General features: G+C 47.5%; 1 protein-coding gene across 6 annotated transcripts in view; it reads right to left on the bottom strand.

Annotated features, from left to right (window-relative positions):
• The window catches only part of PSD3 (pleckstrin and Sec7 domain containing 3), a 902,747-nt gene that overhangs the window by 59,520 nt on the left and 828,166 nt on the right, over positions 1–15,061 (bottom strand). For all 6 annotated transcript variants that reach the window (XM_073636968.1, XM_073636969.1, XM_073636970.1 and 3 more), the window contains one exon: positions 12,197–12,267. In XM_073636968.1, the coding sequence (XP_073493069.1) occupies positions 12,197–12,267 (71 nt within the window). The remainder of the gene's footprint in view (positions 1–12,196; positions 12,268–15,061) is intronic.

Here is a 15,061-nt window from a genome sequence, read left to right on the forward strand (position 1 = left end):
AAACGATGCCGATACATGATGATCTACTACCGCTGTCAGGATGTTCTCGAGCTTTTACTGCCATTCTGGGAGAACGTTTCAGTTGACAGAAACAGCTATATCTCAACTTTATACAGCACATGAACATTTTGAATGGATAGAAAGGAGTCTAGTTAAGAAAGTACCAAGCAACTGCACAGGAATACCATTCTTTATTTAGTGGTGCACATAGTGGCATGGCAAAGAAGTGGCATGGTCAATGAATACGGTGTAATATCAGGCTATTGTACTGTTATAAAAGGAATTATAAGGAGAACACAGAGGATACAGACTGCAATCAGATAATGTCATAAGGACTGGCAGCTAAAAACATTCCTGAGCATACAGGTCGGCAGCACGGTGACTCAGTGGTTAGCACTGTTGCTTTGCAGCTCTGGGGTCTTGGGTTCCAATCACACCAAGGACAACTTCTACAAGGCGTTTGTATGTTCTCCCCGTGTTTGAGTGGGTTTCCTCTGGGTTCTCCGGTTTCCTCCCACACTCCAAAGACATACCGATAGGGAATGTAGATTGTGAACCCCAATGGGGACAGTGATGATAATTTTGGTAAAGTGCTGTGGAATTAATGGCGCTATGTAAGCGAATAAAATAAAGTATAAAAATAGACTCTCACATGAAGAAGTTACTTTTCACTTTATTGTCTCTTTATGACAAGTCACGTTGATGATTATGTTACAGTGGCGTAACTTGAATCTCATGGGTCCTTAATACTATTGGTCTGCGCATAAGGGCCAAAGGGACCTTTTGGGCCCCCTTAGCTCGAGCACCCACGATCGTTATGCTCCTGAGTCCGGGAGTGATCAAAAGTAGCACAATTCTCCCCCTAATACAAATGTGAATTATTTTCACACTTGGTCTAAAATTTCTAAAACCAGTTTATCCATGCAAAACTAAGACTGGCCATTAAATGGCTGTCGGCAGAACAATGCTTTGGCCGATCATTCGGCCATCAGTCATCTCAGCATACACAGGAGTGCTGCGATCGGCTTTCCAAAATGGGACATGCGTGATTGACATCTCTCGCGACCATCAGTTGGACAACGCCCCCATACACATTGGGCTGTCGGCCAAGCTCGTTTATATCGGTGTTTTCAGCCAACATTAGTCTAATTTGCATAGGGGCCTTAAGGCTTATATATCAAATCATGGACAGGAGGTTGCGGCCGCATAAAATTATTGATCGCAGCCACACATACGTTTACTTCATGTTTTCATTGACTCTGATTCTACTTTATCCCTTCCAAAGGAATCTATCCAAGTGTGGTAAAACATTAATAATGGCCTTGTCTGATCCATCTAGGTGCAGCAAGGATTCCTTCGGCTGTCGGTAATATTTATTAAGTTACTGACTTCAAGAGATGAATGATGAAAAACAAAATGTGGATTTACAACAATTCCAAAATCTATTATTCAGGAGTTTTAATTAAATGATTAATTCTGATAAGAAATGCAAGCAAAGGATGTTCTGTAGATCAGCAGCGCTGTTACAATCTGGGATACCAAGGGAAATGAATAGGGAAATGAATAAAGACATTGTTTAAACACGACACTCAGCATTAAATCAATGGTCTTCACTCCAGAGTTCTAATTCAATTCTGATGGCACAGCAATTCAAAACAATAGAATACATTAGGCCAATTAATGCACAGGATATCATTCATCGCCTATTCATTAGAGGGGAGCAAAGAGTCAAAGTTGATGAGTCCTTTTGATATTAACCACTGAAATACAGAAGATAATGACCTTTCACCATGGTGTGAGGAGATATATTTAGGCAAGTGATTTACAACAGGCAGATTTCCATATTGCATATCTTTAAAAAAATGACACAATTCATTCTTCATTCTCGGTAAACAATTCTCAAACCTATTTTTTTCTAGAAATTAAAAAAAAATATTCTAACTAACTCTTTGGAGAACAAGGCAACAACATCTTAGTAGTATGGGTTATATATCTATTTCACTTTTAGATTGTCCTAGCTGTGCAAGGTATTGCTTTTTCAGAATGAGCAGCTTATCATTCAAGCTATGGTCTCTCTGTGTGAAAGGGTATTGTGGTTGCATAATTTAGTATATAGAAATTTTCTAATAAACAAGGAAGAGAGTCTGTCCAAACTGACAGTATATTATTATTATTTATAGCGCCATTTATTTCATGGTGCTTTACATGTGAAAAAGAGGGTAAACATAGCAAATACACTTACAATAATCTTAAACAAAACGAGTCAGCGACTGGTACAGGAGGAGAGAAGACCCTGCCCGCGAGGGCTCACAGTCTACAAGGGATGGGTGAGGATACAGTAGGTGTGGGTACAGCTGGTCGCGCAGCGGTATGATGGAGCAGTGGTTACTGCAGGTTGTATGCTTGTTGGAATAAGTGGGTCTTCAGGTTCCTTTTGAAGGTTTCCACGGTAGGCGAGAATCTGACGTGTTGGGGTAGAGAGTTCCAGAGAAGAGGAGATGCACGGGAGAAATCTTGTATGCGATTTTGGGAAGAGGAGATAAGAGGTGAGTAGAGAAGGAGATCTTGTGAGGATCGGAGGTTGCATGTAGGTAAGTACCAGGAGACTAGGTCACAGATGTATGGAGGAGACAGGTTGTGGATGGCTTTGTATGCCAAGGTTAGGGTCTTGAACTTGAGTCTCTGGGTAATGGGGAGCCAGTGAAGGGATTGACAGAGGGGGGAGGCCGGGGAGTAGCGGGGTGACAGGCGGATTTTTCCGGCCGCAGAGTTTATGATAGATTGGAGGGGTGCGAGAGTGTTATAAAGGAGGCCACAGAGCAGGAGGTTGCAGTAGTTGAGGCGGGAAATGATGAGGGCATGCACTAGTGTTTTCGCAGAGTCTTTGCTGAGGAATGTGCGAATCCGGGAGATATTTTTAAGTTTTAGTTGGCAGGAAGTGAAAAGGGCTTGGATATGTGGTTTGAAGGAGAGATCAGAGTCGAGGGTTACACCGATGATGATGAATGAATTCAGTTTTATCCATGTTAAGATTTAGAAATCTAACAGAGAAGAAGGATGAGATAGCGGACAGACATTGTGGGATTCTGGTTAGTAAGGAGTTGATGTCGGGTCCAGAGAGGTAGATCTGTATGTCATCAGCATAGAGGTGATACTGAAAGCTGTGAGACTATGAGCTGTCCCAGGTCAAAGGTGTAGATGGAGAAGAGCAGGTGCCCTAGAACTGAGCCTTGAGGGACACCGACAGATAAAGGGCGAGATGAGGAGGTGGTGTGTGAGTGGGAGACGCTGAATGTCCAGTCTGTTAGGCATGAAGAGATCCAAGTAAGGGCCAAGTCTGTGATGCCAAGAGAAGAGAGTGTCTATAGTAAGAGGGAATGGTCCACTGTGTCGAAGGCAGATGACGGGTCCAGGGGGAGGAGTACAGAGTAGTGTCGCTTGGATTTGGCGGTTAGTAGGTCGTTGGTGACTTTAGTCAGGACAGTTTCAGTGGAGTGATGCGGTCAGAAACCTGATTGTAAGCGGTCGAAGAGGGAGCAAGAGGAGAGGTGGGAGGACAGTTCAAGGTGGACGTGTTGTTCCAGTAGTTTTGAGGCATAGGGGAGAAGTGATATGGGGTGATAGCTAGACAGAGAGGATGGGACAAGGGAGGGTTTTTTGAGGATGGGTGTGATCGAGGCATATTTGAAGCATGAAGGGAAGACGCCAGTTGTTAGTGACAGGTTGAAGAGGTGGGTTAGGGCTGGGATGAAGACTGTGGTAAGGTTAGGGATGAGGTGGGACGGGATTGGGTCGAGTTCACAGGTGATGAGGTGTGATCTGGAGAGTAAAGAGGAGACTTGATCTTCTGTAATGATGGAGAAGTTGGGTTTTGGAGGAGGAAGGTTGGGTAGATAGGAGGAGTGGCTGTTGGGACTTTAGGCAAAAGCTTTGTCTGATGTTGTCAATCTTTTGCTTGAAGAATGAGGCAAAGTCTTCAGCTATGATGAGAGGAGAGGGAGGAGGCGCTGGGGGATGGAGGAGAGAATTGAAAGTGTTGAATAGCTGTTTAGGGTTGTGAGACAGGGAAGATATGAGAGATGAGAAGTATGTTTGTTTTGCTGCAGTGAGTGTGGACTTGAAAATGGTGAGGGATTGCTTGAAAGTGATGAAGTGCTCGTTGGAGTGGGACTTTTTCCATCTGCGCTCAGCAACCCTGGAGGCCGGTTGCAGTTCTTTAGTCAGGCTGGTGTGCCAGAGTTGCCTGTTGATTGTGTGAGCTTTGGTATGTGTGAGGGGGGCAACCGAGTTGAGAGCTGCAGCTGTTGTGGCGTTATATAAAGTGGCAGCAGCGTCAGCATCGTGTAAGGATCTTATGTCTGTGACGCGCCCCCTGGGACATATTCCTTTTTGAGGGGAATACCCGGCACCGGATCAGATGGGGGGTTGTAGTTTCCGAGCGGCTGTGACCCGGCCCCGTGCCCAGGGTGTCAAACTCAGTTGTATGTGGCAGTCCTACAGATGTTATTAAGAGTTCTTTTGTGTCGACTACGCCACCCGTTGTGATGCGGTCACTGTGGCCGCCGCTGCAGCAGGGTCCGCTGAGGCTGATGGTGCAGGTGCAGCTTGTGATGATAACCCCCAACGGGAGGGGTATAGCCTCAGGGGGGGACAGGTGCAGAGGATGGGGGTTGTGGTGGTGCAGTGCAGACGGCAGTGAAGACAGAGTCGGGTTATGCAGTTAAGGGTGTTTACTTACTGCAGATGTTGTACTGGTCACTCCAGCTCCGAGTGACCACCCGAGCCATGCTGCGTCCACCAGGTCCTGGATCCAGCCAACCCCCAAACAAGTCCGGAGCGTGGCCCTGAGCTCTCCTTCTGTCCCGTTCTCTGGCCGTCCCCACCAGTGATCCACCTAGGTCCAGCTCCCTCGGGCCTTCTGTTGGGACACCCTTGGCCTTGGGTTCCCTGACCCTTCATGTGGTGTGCCTTCGGGGTGGATGTAGTGGGTGACCGTGGCAAACGCTGCCCACGGTCTCCGGTCTCTGGCTGGGGAATGTTTTTACCCCCACCAGCTTGGGTTCCGGTACCCTGATGCCGACTCTTCACCCGGTGCTTTGAGTTGGGATCTCAGAGTCCTTCTCTTCTGTGCTCTGGGTCTCTCTCTTTTCTCCTCTCTCACTCTGGGTCTTTGTCTTTCTTCTCTCCTCTGCTCCTGACTTGTTCTCTGCAGCTGACTGACTCTCTGCATCTGATCCTCTGCATCTGACTCTGATCTTAGTTGGTGCCCACCTTATATACACCCTCTATGTGTGAGCTCAGGTGACCAGCACCCAATGAGCTCCTATCTTTACCCAGGCTGCTCCCCCTATCTGCCCCTACACTACTTGGGATGTACCACCCCCCTCCCACTCCAGCCAGGAACAGACTCGGTCGTACCTGCACATTTCTAAGTGGGAGTACCGTCGGTCTGCTCCTCGGAAATGGGATGTGTGTAGTGCATGCAGCCTACCGAGCTCAGTTCCACACTCCATCCTTACCCAGGAGTGGAATATCACACCTCTGGGTTGAGGTGCAATACTCCTGTAGCAGCCGAATCCTCAGGGTGCTACATTCCCCCCTGGTAAATCACAGCACGTCCTCGGGCTGTAAGACATAAACATCACAAAACATACAAAATTTTTCATAAACATATAAAACATATAAAACATTATATATATATAAATTAGCAGCATCAATAAAACTTTTTATAATAAACATTCTCGTCGTCTCTTGTTTCCTCCTCCGGTCACTGTGCAACGTGTGTCCGGGAAAAGTGCGACAGTCTCTTAGAAAAACTGGTTTTCCTATAAAACCGGTAGGGGGCGCTTTAGGAAGCGCAACTATATACAGGGAAAGTTGGCCGCTCTCAGTCCTCGGCCAGGTAAGGAGGGAAAGGGAATGGCTGCTCACAGTCCTCAGCCTGTGGGATTAAGGGGTAAACGGGTAAACAGTTCACTCAGCTGGTCCCAACGGGGACTATATATATATGTATCAACAGTTTCTTTGGTACCCGGTCGGGTAACTATTTACATCACTTGCTCTGCCGCACTCAACGGCGTCTTCCTCCTGCTCTTTGCTTACAGCTGGTTGTTACTTCAGACCCGTCCGGGTCCTCTTGCTCCTCCTCCTCGCACCGCAACTCCTCCTCCGTCAGGCGGTGTACGTGGAGGGCATAAGGTCCCTTGGCACACTTGTGCCGGGTAAAGGTGACCTCGTCTCCGATGTAGAGGTCACGACCTCTGTGCCCCTCCGGCAGATGAGACTCAACGTCTCTGCGCGTTACAAAAACGTCGCCGGGGGTGTTGTGGTCTCTGATGAAGCCCCACCCATGCTGCTGGTTGAACTTGATCACTGTCCCGATGGTGCGGGGACAATGCGCTGCACGGGGGTCTCTCCTGGCCCGGCTCTTCTGCTCCGCGCTCCTTATCTGGGCTTGTTGTTCCCGGACCCGCCTCTCTCTCCGCTCCCTCTCAAAGACCTCGAGCTGCTGGCGGCAGCACTCTGCACGCTCCGCTGCGGCTGCCCGAGTCTCTTGAGTGAACCCCATGAGATCTTCTCCGGTGGGGTCCCACTCAAACTGCGCTTCTGCTAGCGGGGGCGAGATCCTTATCACGGGCTTCGGAGCCGGAATCAGGGGTGCACACATGGGCCTTGCCCTCTTTTGGAGCTCTTGTTCGTAGTACTCCCTGGGCCAGACAAAGGGCTGCCCGTCCGGCCATGTGTGTTGGGCGAACAGATCTTCTCCCAGATGCGGCACTTTAGGTTTTATGGGCGCGGTGGTGGTGGCGCCCGGGTTGCCCAGGCCTTGCGGCCAGGCCTGGGGCACCTGGAAGGTGAAGGGCACCGTTAATACGGCGGCGCCCTGGGCTACCTGGCCTTGCGGCCAGGCCGGAGGCTCCGCGGAGGTAGGGGGCGCTGTTGGTATTGCGGCGCCCGGGGGTACTAGGCCTTGCGACCAGGCTGGTGGTACTTCCTGCTTGGTCACGCTCGGGGTCGAGGCGTGTGACGTCACAGGGGTCGCGGCGGCGGCTTCCGGTTGGGGCCTAGTCTGCGTCGGTGACATGGCGTTTTCGGGCACAGCAGGGGGACTTTCGGGCTCTGCGACGGGGAGCTGGGGCAGGTAAGCGGTGTCCCGGCTTGGGGTGTAGACGTCCCCTTTACCTGCCTCCATGCGTTCGGCTCCCTTCTCGGCGCCGTCTCCGGCCTTGGGTCCTCCCGCGCCATCCTCAGAGGCGGTCTCCTTCCTCATCTCGGCTGGCGTGCTCCGGGTCTTGGTTTCAGCTTGCGTCTTGGTTTCAGCTTGCTGGGCCATCTCCCGGCTCCATTCCGCCAATATCTCGCGCTGTACCCGGGCCATCCTCCGTGCGAGGCCCTCCAGGGCAGTCTGCGCACACTCCCGGTCTCGGGGGAGCTGTGCAAGGACCTCCACTAGGCCTAGTGGGGTCGTGGTGTCCAGCAGGCTCCTGACCAACGGGTCGGTGCTGCTCTGCTCTTCTTCCAGCAGGCTCCTGGCCAGCGGGCCGGTGCTGCTCTGCTCTCTGGACATCTCCGGGTGAGCTTCTTTGCTGCTCCTCTCCAGGCTTCCTGCCTCCGGGTGCGCTCGCTCTAGACTGCTCCAGGCGGCACCCATCTTTGTTCTTTTCTTTCGTCTCCTCCCACTTCGAGGGCGGTCCCGGGGCAACTCGGTGACTGTCAGCTCCAGGGGTAGTTCTTTCACGCTGACAGACACCTCCAGCATCACAGTCTCTGTTGGTGGGGGCGGTTTCCACTTTTGGCGCCATTTTCTGTCCTGGCCCACGATGGGAGGCGGCCTCCTGCCCTCCTTTGGCACGCCCATAATGGCGTCCGCTGCTCTTCCAAGGCGGGAAATCTGCGGTTTTGGCGGGAAGCGTCGCCCAGTGGCGGGAAACTCTGCAGATGGCGGGAACAAGTTGGAAATGGCGGACAATCGGCGGGAAACGACTTGTGATGGGGTCCGATGGCGTGGACCCTCCGGAACCGGCGGGAGACTTCTTTCTGAGGTAAACTTGCACTTTTCTTCAGGCACGCAGTACCCGGGTGTTGCGGGCACGTAATCCTGCCGACTACGCCAAAGTTGACGCGCCCCCTGGGACATATTCCTTTTTGAGGGGAATACCCGGCACCGGATCAGATGGGGGGTTGTAGTCTCCGAGCGGCTGTGACCCGGCCCCGTGCCCAGGGTGTCAAACTCAGTTGTATGTGGCAGTCCTACAGATGTTATTAAGAGTTCTTTTGTGTCGACTACGCCACCCGTTGTGATGCGGTCACTGTGGCCGCCGCTGCAGCAGGGTCCGCTGAGGCTGATGGTGCAGGTGCAGCTTGTGATGATAACCCCCAACGGGAGGGGTATAGCCTCAGGGGGGACAGGTGCAGAGGATGGGGGTTGTGGTGGTGCAGTGCAGACGGCAGTGAAGACAGAGTCGGGTTATGCAGTTAAGGGTGTTTACTTATTGCAGATGTTGTACTGGTCACTCCAGCTCCGAGTGACCACCCGAGCCGTGCTGCGTCCACCAGGTCCTGGATCCAGCCAACCCCCAAACAAGTCCGGAGCGTGGCCCTGAGCTCTCCTTCTGTCCCGTTCTCTGGCCGTCCCCACCAGTGATCCACCTAGGTCCAGCTCCCTCGGGCCTTCTGTTGGGACACCCTTGGCCTTGGGTTCCCTGACCCTTCATGTGGTGTGCCTTCGGGGTGGATGTAGTGGGTGACCGTGGCAAACGCTGCCCACGGTCTCCGGTCTCTGGCTGGGGAATGTTTTTACCCCCACCAGCTTGGGTTCCGGTACCCTGATGCCGACTCTTCACCCGGTGCTTTGAGTTGGGATCTCAGAGTCCTTCTCTTCTGTGCTCTGGGTCTCTCTCTTTTCTCCTCTCTCACTCTGGGTCTTTGTCTTTCTTCTCTCCTCTGCTCCTGACTTGTTCTCTGCAGCTGACTGACTCTCTGCATCTGATCCTCTGCATCTGACTCTGATCTTAGTTGGTGCCCACCTTATATACACCCTCTATGTGTGAGCTCAGGTGACCAGCACCCAATGAGCTCCTATCTTTACCCAGGCTGCTCCCCCTATCTGCCCCTACACTACTTGGGATGCACCACTCCCCTCCCACTCCAGCCAGGAACAGACTCGGTCGTACCTGCACATTTCTAAGTGGGAGTACCGTCGGTCTGCTCCTCGGAAATGGGATGTGTGTAGTGCATGCAGCCTACCGAGCTCAGTTCCACACTCCATCCTTACCCGGGAGTGGAATATCACACCTCTGGGTTGAGGTGCAATACTCCTGTAGCAGCCGAATCCTCAGGGTGCTACATCTGTAAGAAGGAGGAGGAATTCAGAGAGTGAGTGTAGGTCAAGGTGTTTGAGATTTCTGCGAGGGTGTGCAAGTTTGTGTAGTGGGGATTGTGAACCTGGAGAGGAGAAGGCAGTTAATGTAAGTAGGTTGTGGTGAGAAAGAGGGAGAGGTGAGTTAAAGAGGTTAGATAGGGAACAGAGGCGGTTGAAGAGGAGGTCCAGTGTGTGGCCATCTTTATGAGTGGATGTGGAAGACCACTGAGCAAGGCTGAAGGAGGAAGTGAGGGATAGAAGCTTAGTGACAGCCGAGAGGGAAGTGTCAACTGGGATGTTGAAGTCGCCCATGATGATAGTGGGGATATCAGTAGAAAGGAAGTGAAGCAGCCAGGTGGTGAAGTGGTCGAAGAAAGTGGTGGCTGGCCCTGGGGGGGCGGTAAATGACAGTCAGTTGGAGGTTGGAGTAGATGAGCTCAGAATGCACTTCAAAAGAGGGGGGAGTAAAGGAGGGTGGCAGTGGAATTTGGGTGAAGGCACAGGTGTCTGACAGGAGAAAACCTACTCCTCCACCACGTTTGGTGCTGGGGTGGGGGGTGTGGGAAAGGTGGAGTCTGCCATACGAAAGTGCAGCTGGAGAAGCTGTATCAGTGGGGGTGAGCCAGGTTTCAGTGATGGCAAGGAAGGAACGTTTGTTAGTAATGAAAAGATCATGAGTATAAGAAAAGTTTGTTGCAGACAGAGCGAGCGTTCCATAGAGCTCCTGTTAGTGCGACTGGGGAAGTGGGGACTGGGTGAATGGGTATGAGGTTAGAAAGGTTGCGAGAGTTTGTGGTAGATCGTGGGTGGGAGGTGGAAGTGACTGTGGGGATATGGTGAGGAGGACCAAGATTCAGAGAGATGTCATCGGCAGTGAGGAGGAGCAGAGAAATGAATGAATGTTGAGGAATAGTTCTGAGGAGGAGGTAAGATGGATGGGGAGGATGGATGGGGAGGATTGAGGGAGAGATGACGAGTTCATTACTGGGCGTGGGGATTAAGGGGGCTAGTAAAAAGTGGATGACTATAGGTGAAAGATTGGAAACTAACAGAAACCTAGTTAAAAGACAGTAAGCAGTTAAAGTTTGGTTTATCTGACTTCTGCCCTGACTATCTGCCTCTGAAATAACTGCCCATAGATAAATTAAGCCCATAGATTGTAGGGAATATAGCCCCTAAAACAAATCACACCTTTAGGCTAAGTTGTCCATTTTATATCCCCCAAAATGGATTTTTCATCTATGTTGCCATCTGTGCAATCCGTATGTGTATTTTTGAGATCCATATGGCATTTGTGTGACATCCGCAAATGAAAATGGCTCAAACATGAAACCGGAACAAAGTCCACCAAACTAGACAAAAAAAGTCGCTAAAGCAAAGATGAATTGGACCCTAAATATTTCCATTTTACAGTTAGTTGTCACAGGCGTAAAGAACCACACATCTTTGTGATCATCACATGGATGACTGAAAATGACTTTCGTCATTTACAATTACAGACTAAAGGGTACGATTTAGTGACTGCTGGAGCAGATCTTGCAAATTCCAAAGAACGGGTGCAAGGATTATATTAGAATATCCCTTTAAAGGGAAAAAGCTGATTCATGCGTCCCAAACCACGGACAGCATGAATCAGAGCCTTGCTGCACAATTGTCAGAGTGTTTCAGAGAAAAGATAGTTTGAAGAGGCAGCCAAGGAACAATGCCGGAGATGAAGTTTTGTCTGGTGCCATCCTTGGCCGGTTTTTCCCAATGCTGTTCGAGTTGATTAATAGGTCTTTGGCTAGGTACGCTATGAGACCTGTCAATCAACTAGAGAGGTGTGAGGATATTCAAACTATATTTTTTCTGAAATGCTCAAGCAATTTCAGAGACAAGAATAGGTGGTTGTAAACGTGCACCCAGGCTCTGATTCATGATGCCCATGGTTTGGGTAGCATGAATCAGTTGACAGTTTCCCTTTAGGCTATGTGCCCATGATGCAGAAATGAAGCAGAAAATTTCTGCAGCATTTCTGCATCTCCCTGGCAGAAAAAACGCATGCAGATTGTGCATGCGTTTTTCCTGCAGAATACATCCGGATTCACATGCGTACCCACATGCGTTACTTGGTAAGTGCTTGACAACTAGGTCACACTATATAAATCCATGCAAAAGGCATGGATTTATATAGTGTGACCGTAAAAATAAAAAAATAAACCTATACTTACCCCCGATCCCCCGCCGCGTGTGCTGTCGCGCTCGTCCTGGCTTCTTCCGGGTTGCCGGCATCTCGCGAGACAGCCTGCGGTCACATGACCGTGACGTCATCTCAGGTCCTGGAAGGAGAAGCGCTGCAGGGGCCGCCGGACAGGTGAATATAAACTTTATTTATTATTTTATTCTTTTTTTCACAGGTACAATGGTACCCAGGTCTGGATGAGAGTCTTCTTTCCTCCAGAACTGGGTACCATCCGCACAAAGAGACGCATATAATCCGCTTGTACAAATGTACAGACACGGATTCTATGTGTCTCAATGCAAGTCAATGGCGGCGCTTCCGCTGCGCTTCCGCAAAATTAATGAACATGCTGCGGATTTATGAGACGCTGCAGAAACGCTGCGGAAAAATCCGCAGCATGTGCATTGACATTGCGGAATGCCATTGGGGACCATGGGGTGCGGATTACCATGCGTTTTTGATGCGTTTCCGCTGCGGAAATTCCGCAGCATAAACGCATGAAAAACGCATCGTGTGCACGCAGCCTAAAACTACACTTGTACTTTATATACATACAAATAAAATCCGAAATATTAAAACACATACGAGCACCCATATGTTGTATAAATGCATACCTTTTGCAAGTAAAGGACCGTTCCCTTCAGAATAGCGTAGAATGTTTTCCATCCCCGTTTTCCTCTTGGAGCTGTAAAAGAAAAGAATAAGATCTTCAGACAACAGTGTCATACAAATCAATAGGCTAATAGTGTATTTCAAGTTACTTTCCAACCAGAATCATACAGGTAAATACACATAAAGCAATATTTAATACAGTATAGAAATAATAATTTATGTCTAATGTTAAAATGTTTAGGTATATTCATAATAAAATATAATTTCTATGTATTGTAAAATTGCCTGACTTTGGGCAAAAGCAGAATACACTGCGGCATAGCATCTAATTTCCTGAAGAAGGTGTGAGATACATATTAATGTTAATAATTGCTGTAAGCAGATCTGAACCAGAAAACACTTCCACTGTACAGTCTAGGGCTTTTGAAGTAGGAAATCTAAAAGCATGGTTTCCACAGGCTAGGCAGCCTTTCACATCTGATTAAATGTCTCCATTTAACTTTGACACTTGTTTACTGAGAACAATAGGTTACTGACTACCACACCTCATAATAAGGCAACACATCAACTTCATAGCTTCAAGCCTACTTTGATGTTATCTAAGCAGTTCTCCAGATTAAAGGAAATTCTTGGCACATCTATAGCCCTTTGTAATGACAAACAGCCTAGCTTTAAATGACACGAGATCAGATTATTATATCATAGACCACAGAGCTGTCCAAAATTCAGAGATGCATTACCAGATCCTTGACAGTGGGTTAAAATAGGTCATCCATAGAAAAGATGTAATGCATTTTGTATGAGCAATAAGGTAGTACTGGAAATTGAACTTTGAGAATTAAAATAAAAGAACTGGGAAAATACAAATGGAATATATTTAGAAAACTCTTCTCAATTTACTTAGTTCAGAAAATTGTGAGTTACTATATTATATATATTATACAGACAGAACAACAAAGCACCCAGCCCCAAGATTTTCTAGAACTATGAATGATCTGCAGCTCCTCTGCCTAAATGACCAACGTCAAAAGAAGCCAAAATAATGAAGTAGTCAAGTAGAGGCACAAGCTATTTGAACTTACTTGAATTACTACTTACCTTATACTGAATTATATATAAATAAATGTCTATATAACTATATATAGAGATATATATACACATACATACATATACATGTTTATATAGACAGTACTGTGCAAAAGTTTTAGGCCGCTGTGAAAAAATACTGCAAAGTAAGAATGCTTTAAAACATTAAAGTGTTGCTATATTTTTAGAAGTTAACAAGATGCAAAGTGAATGAACAAAAGATGAATATTTAATTTGACCACCATTTGCCTTCAACACAGCATCAATTCTTCTAGGTACACTTGCACAGTCATGGATTGTGTAGGACTATAGTCAGGTGTATGAGTAACAAGTTATACCAAACAGGTGATAATGATCTTCATTTTCATATGTAGGTTGAAATACAGTCATTAACTGAGACAGAAACAGCTGTATAGGAGGTTTAAAACTGGGTGAGGAATAGCCAAATTCTGCTACAAAGGTGAGGCTGTGGAAGACAGTTTCATGTTACAAGCCATACACCATGGCTAGGCTGAGCACAGCAATAAAATACAAGGCTGTTTTACTTTATCAGCAAAGTCTCTCACATCAAGATGTCAAAGCAGACTGGGGTGTCAAACTGTGCTCTTAAAGCTCTTTTAACAGAGCCCCAAGAAATTTTCAAGGCTCAGGACCATAGACGTTGTAATTGGCCAATGTTTCTTAGTGCAGCAATTGAAAGACATCTCATGCTTAATTACTGATGAAATTGGAAGATGTCCAGCAGTGCCATCATCTCAGAACTGGAAACATCTATTGGGGCCCAGTTACATCATCAAGTGCTCCAAAATATCTGGCAAGTAGTCTTTATGGAAGAATTGCAGCCAAAAAGTAATTCCTTTGACATAAAAAAAAGTCAAGCAACTTAACTATGAATGAATACCTGGAAACTGGGGTGCTAAAAATTGCAGAACATGCTCTTGACTAATGAGTCAAAATTTGAAAGCAGTTTGTTCAATGAAAGACTGGAGAGCGGTACAATAATGAGTGTCTGCAATTCAGCAATGAATTTGGGCATTTGGTCAGGATTAAAGGTGTTCTCAATGCTGAGAAACACAGGCAGATACTTACCCAATCATGCAACAGCATCACAGAGGCCTCTAATTGGCTCCATTTTTTTCAGCAGCAGGAGAATAACCCCAAACATACAGTAGTGTTCAAAACAATAGCAGTGTTCAAAAACATGCATTAAGCACACAATTTTTATACTAGTTTTTATTTCCATGCATTGGGGACATTGCACACTGTTTTCTAATTCAAAACACGAAGAGAAATGTATATATTTTTTAACTACTTTACAGAAAATAACAAAAAATGAACATTGGGCTGTTCTAAAAAATAGCAGTGTAGCAGTGTCTGCATTTGTCTTTACAAACACACAATATGTACTTTTTTTTTTGTTGAGGATTTAGCATTACTGTGAATCACTAACCTAATATTTAGTTGTATACCCACAGTTTTTTGAACTGCTTCACAACTATGTTGCATAGAGTCAACCAACTTCTGGCACCTGTCAACTGATATTCCAGCCCAGGATGGTTTGACTACATCCCACAATTTTTTGGCATTTGTTGGCTTTGCCTCAGAAACAGCATTTTGATGTCACCCCACAAGTGTTCTATCGGATTAAGGTCTGGGGATTGGGATGGCCACTCCATAACCTCAATTTTGTTGGACTGGAACCAAGATTTTGCTTGTTTACTGGTGTGTTTCTTGTTGAAACACCCATTTCAAGGGCATATCTGCTTCAGCATAAGGCAACA

This window comes from Phyllobates terribilis, unplaced genomic scaffold (assembly GCF_046119375.1).
Source record: "Phyllobates terribilis strain yellow unplaced genomic scaffold, ASM4611937v1 Scaffold_1__5_contigs__length_1240528914, whole genome shotgun sequence".
NCBI classification, from domain to species: Eukaryota; Metazoa; Chordata; class Amphibia; order Anura; family Dendrobatidae; genus Phyllobates; species Phyllobates terribilis.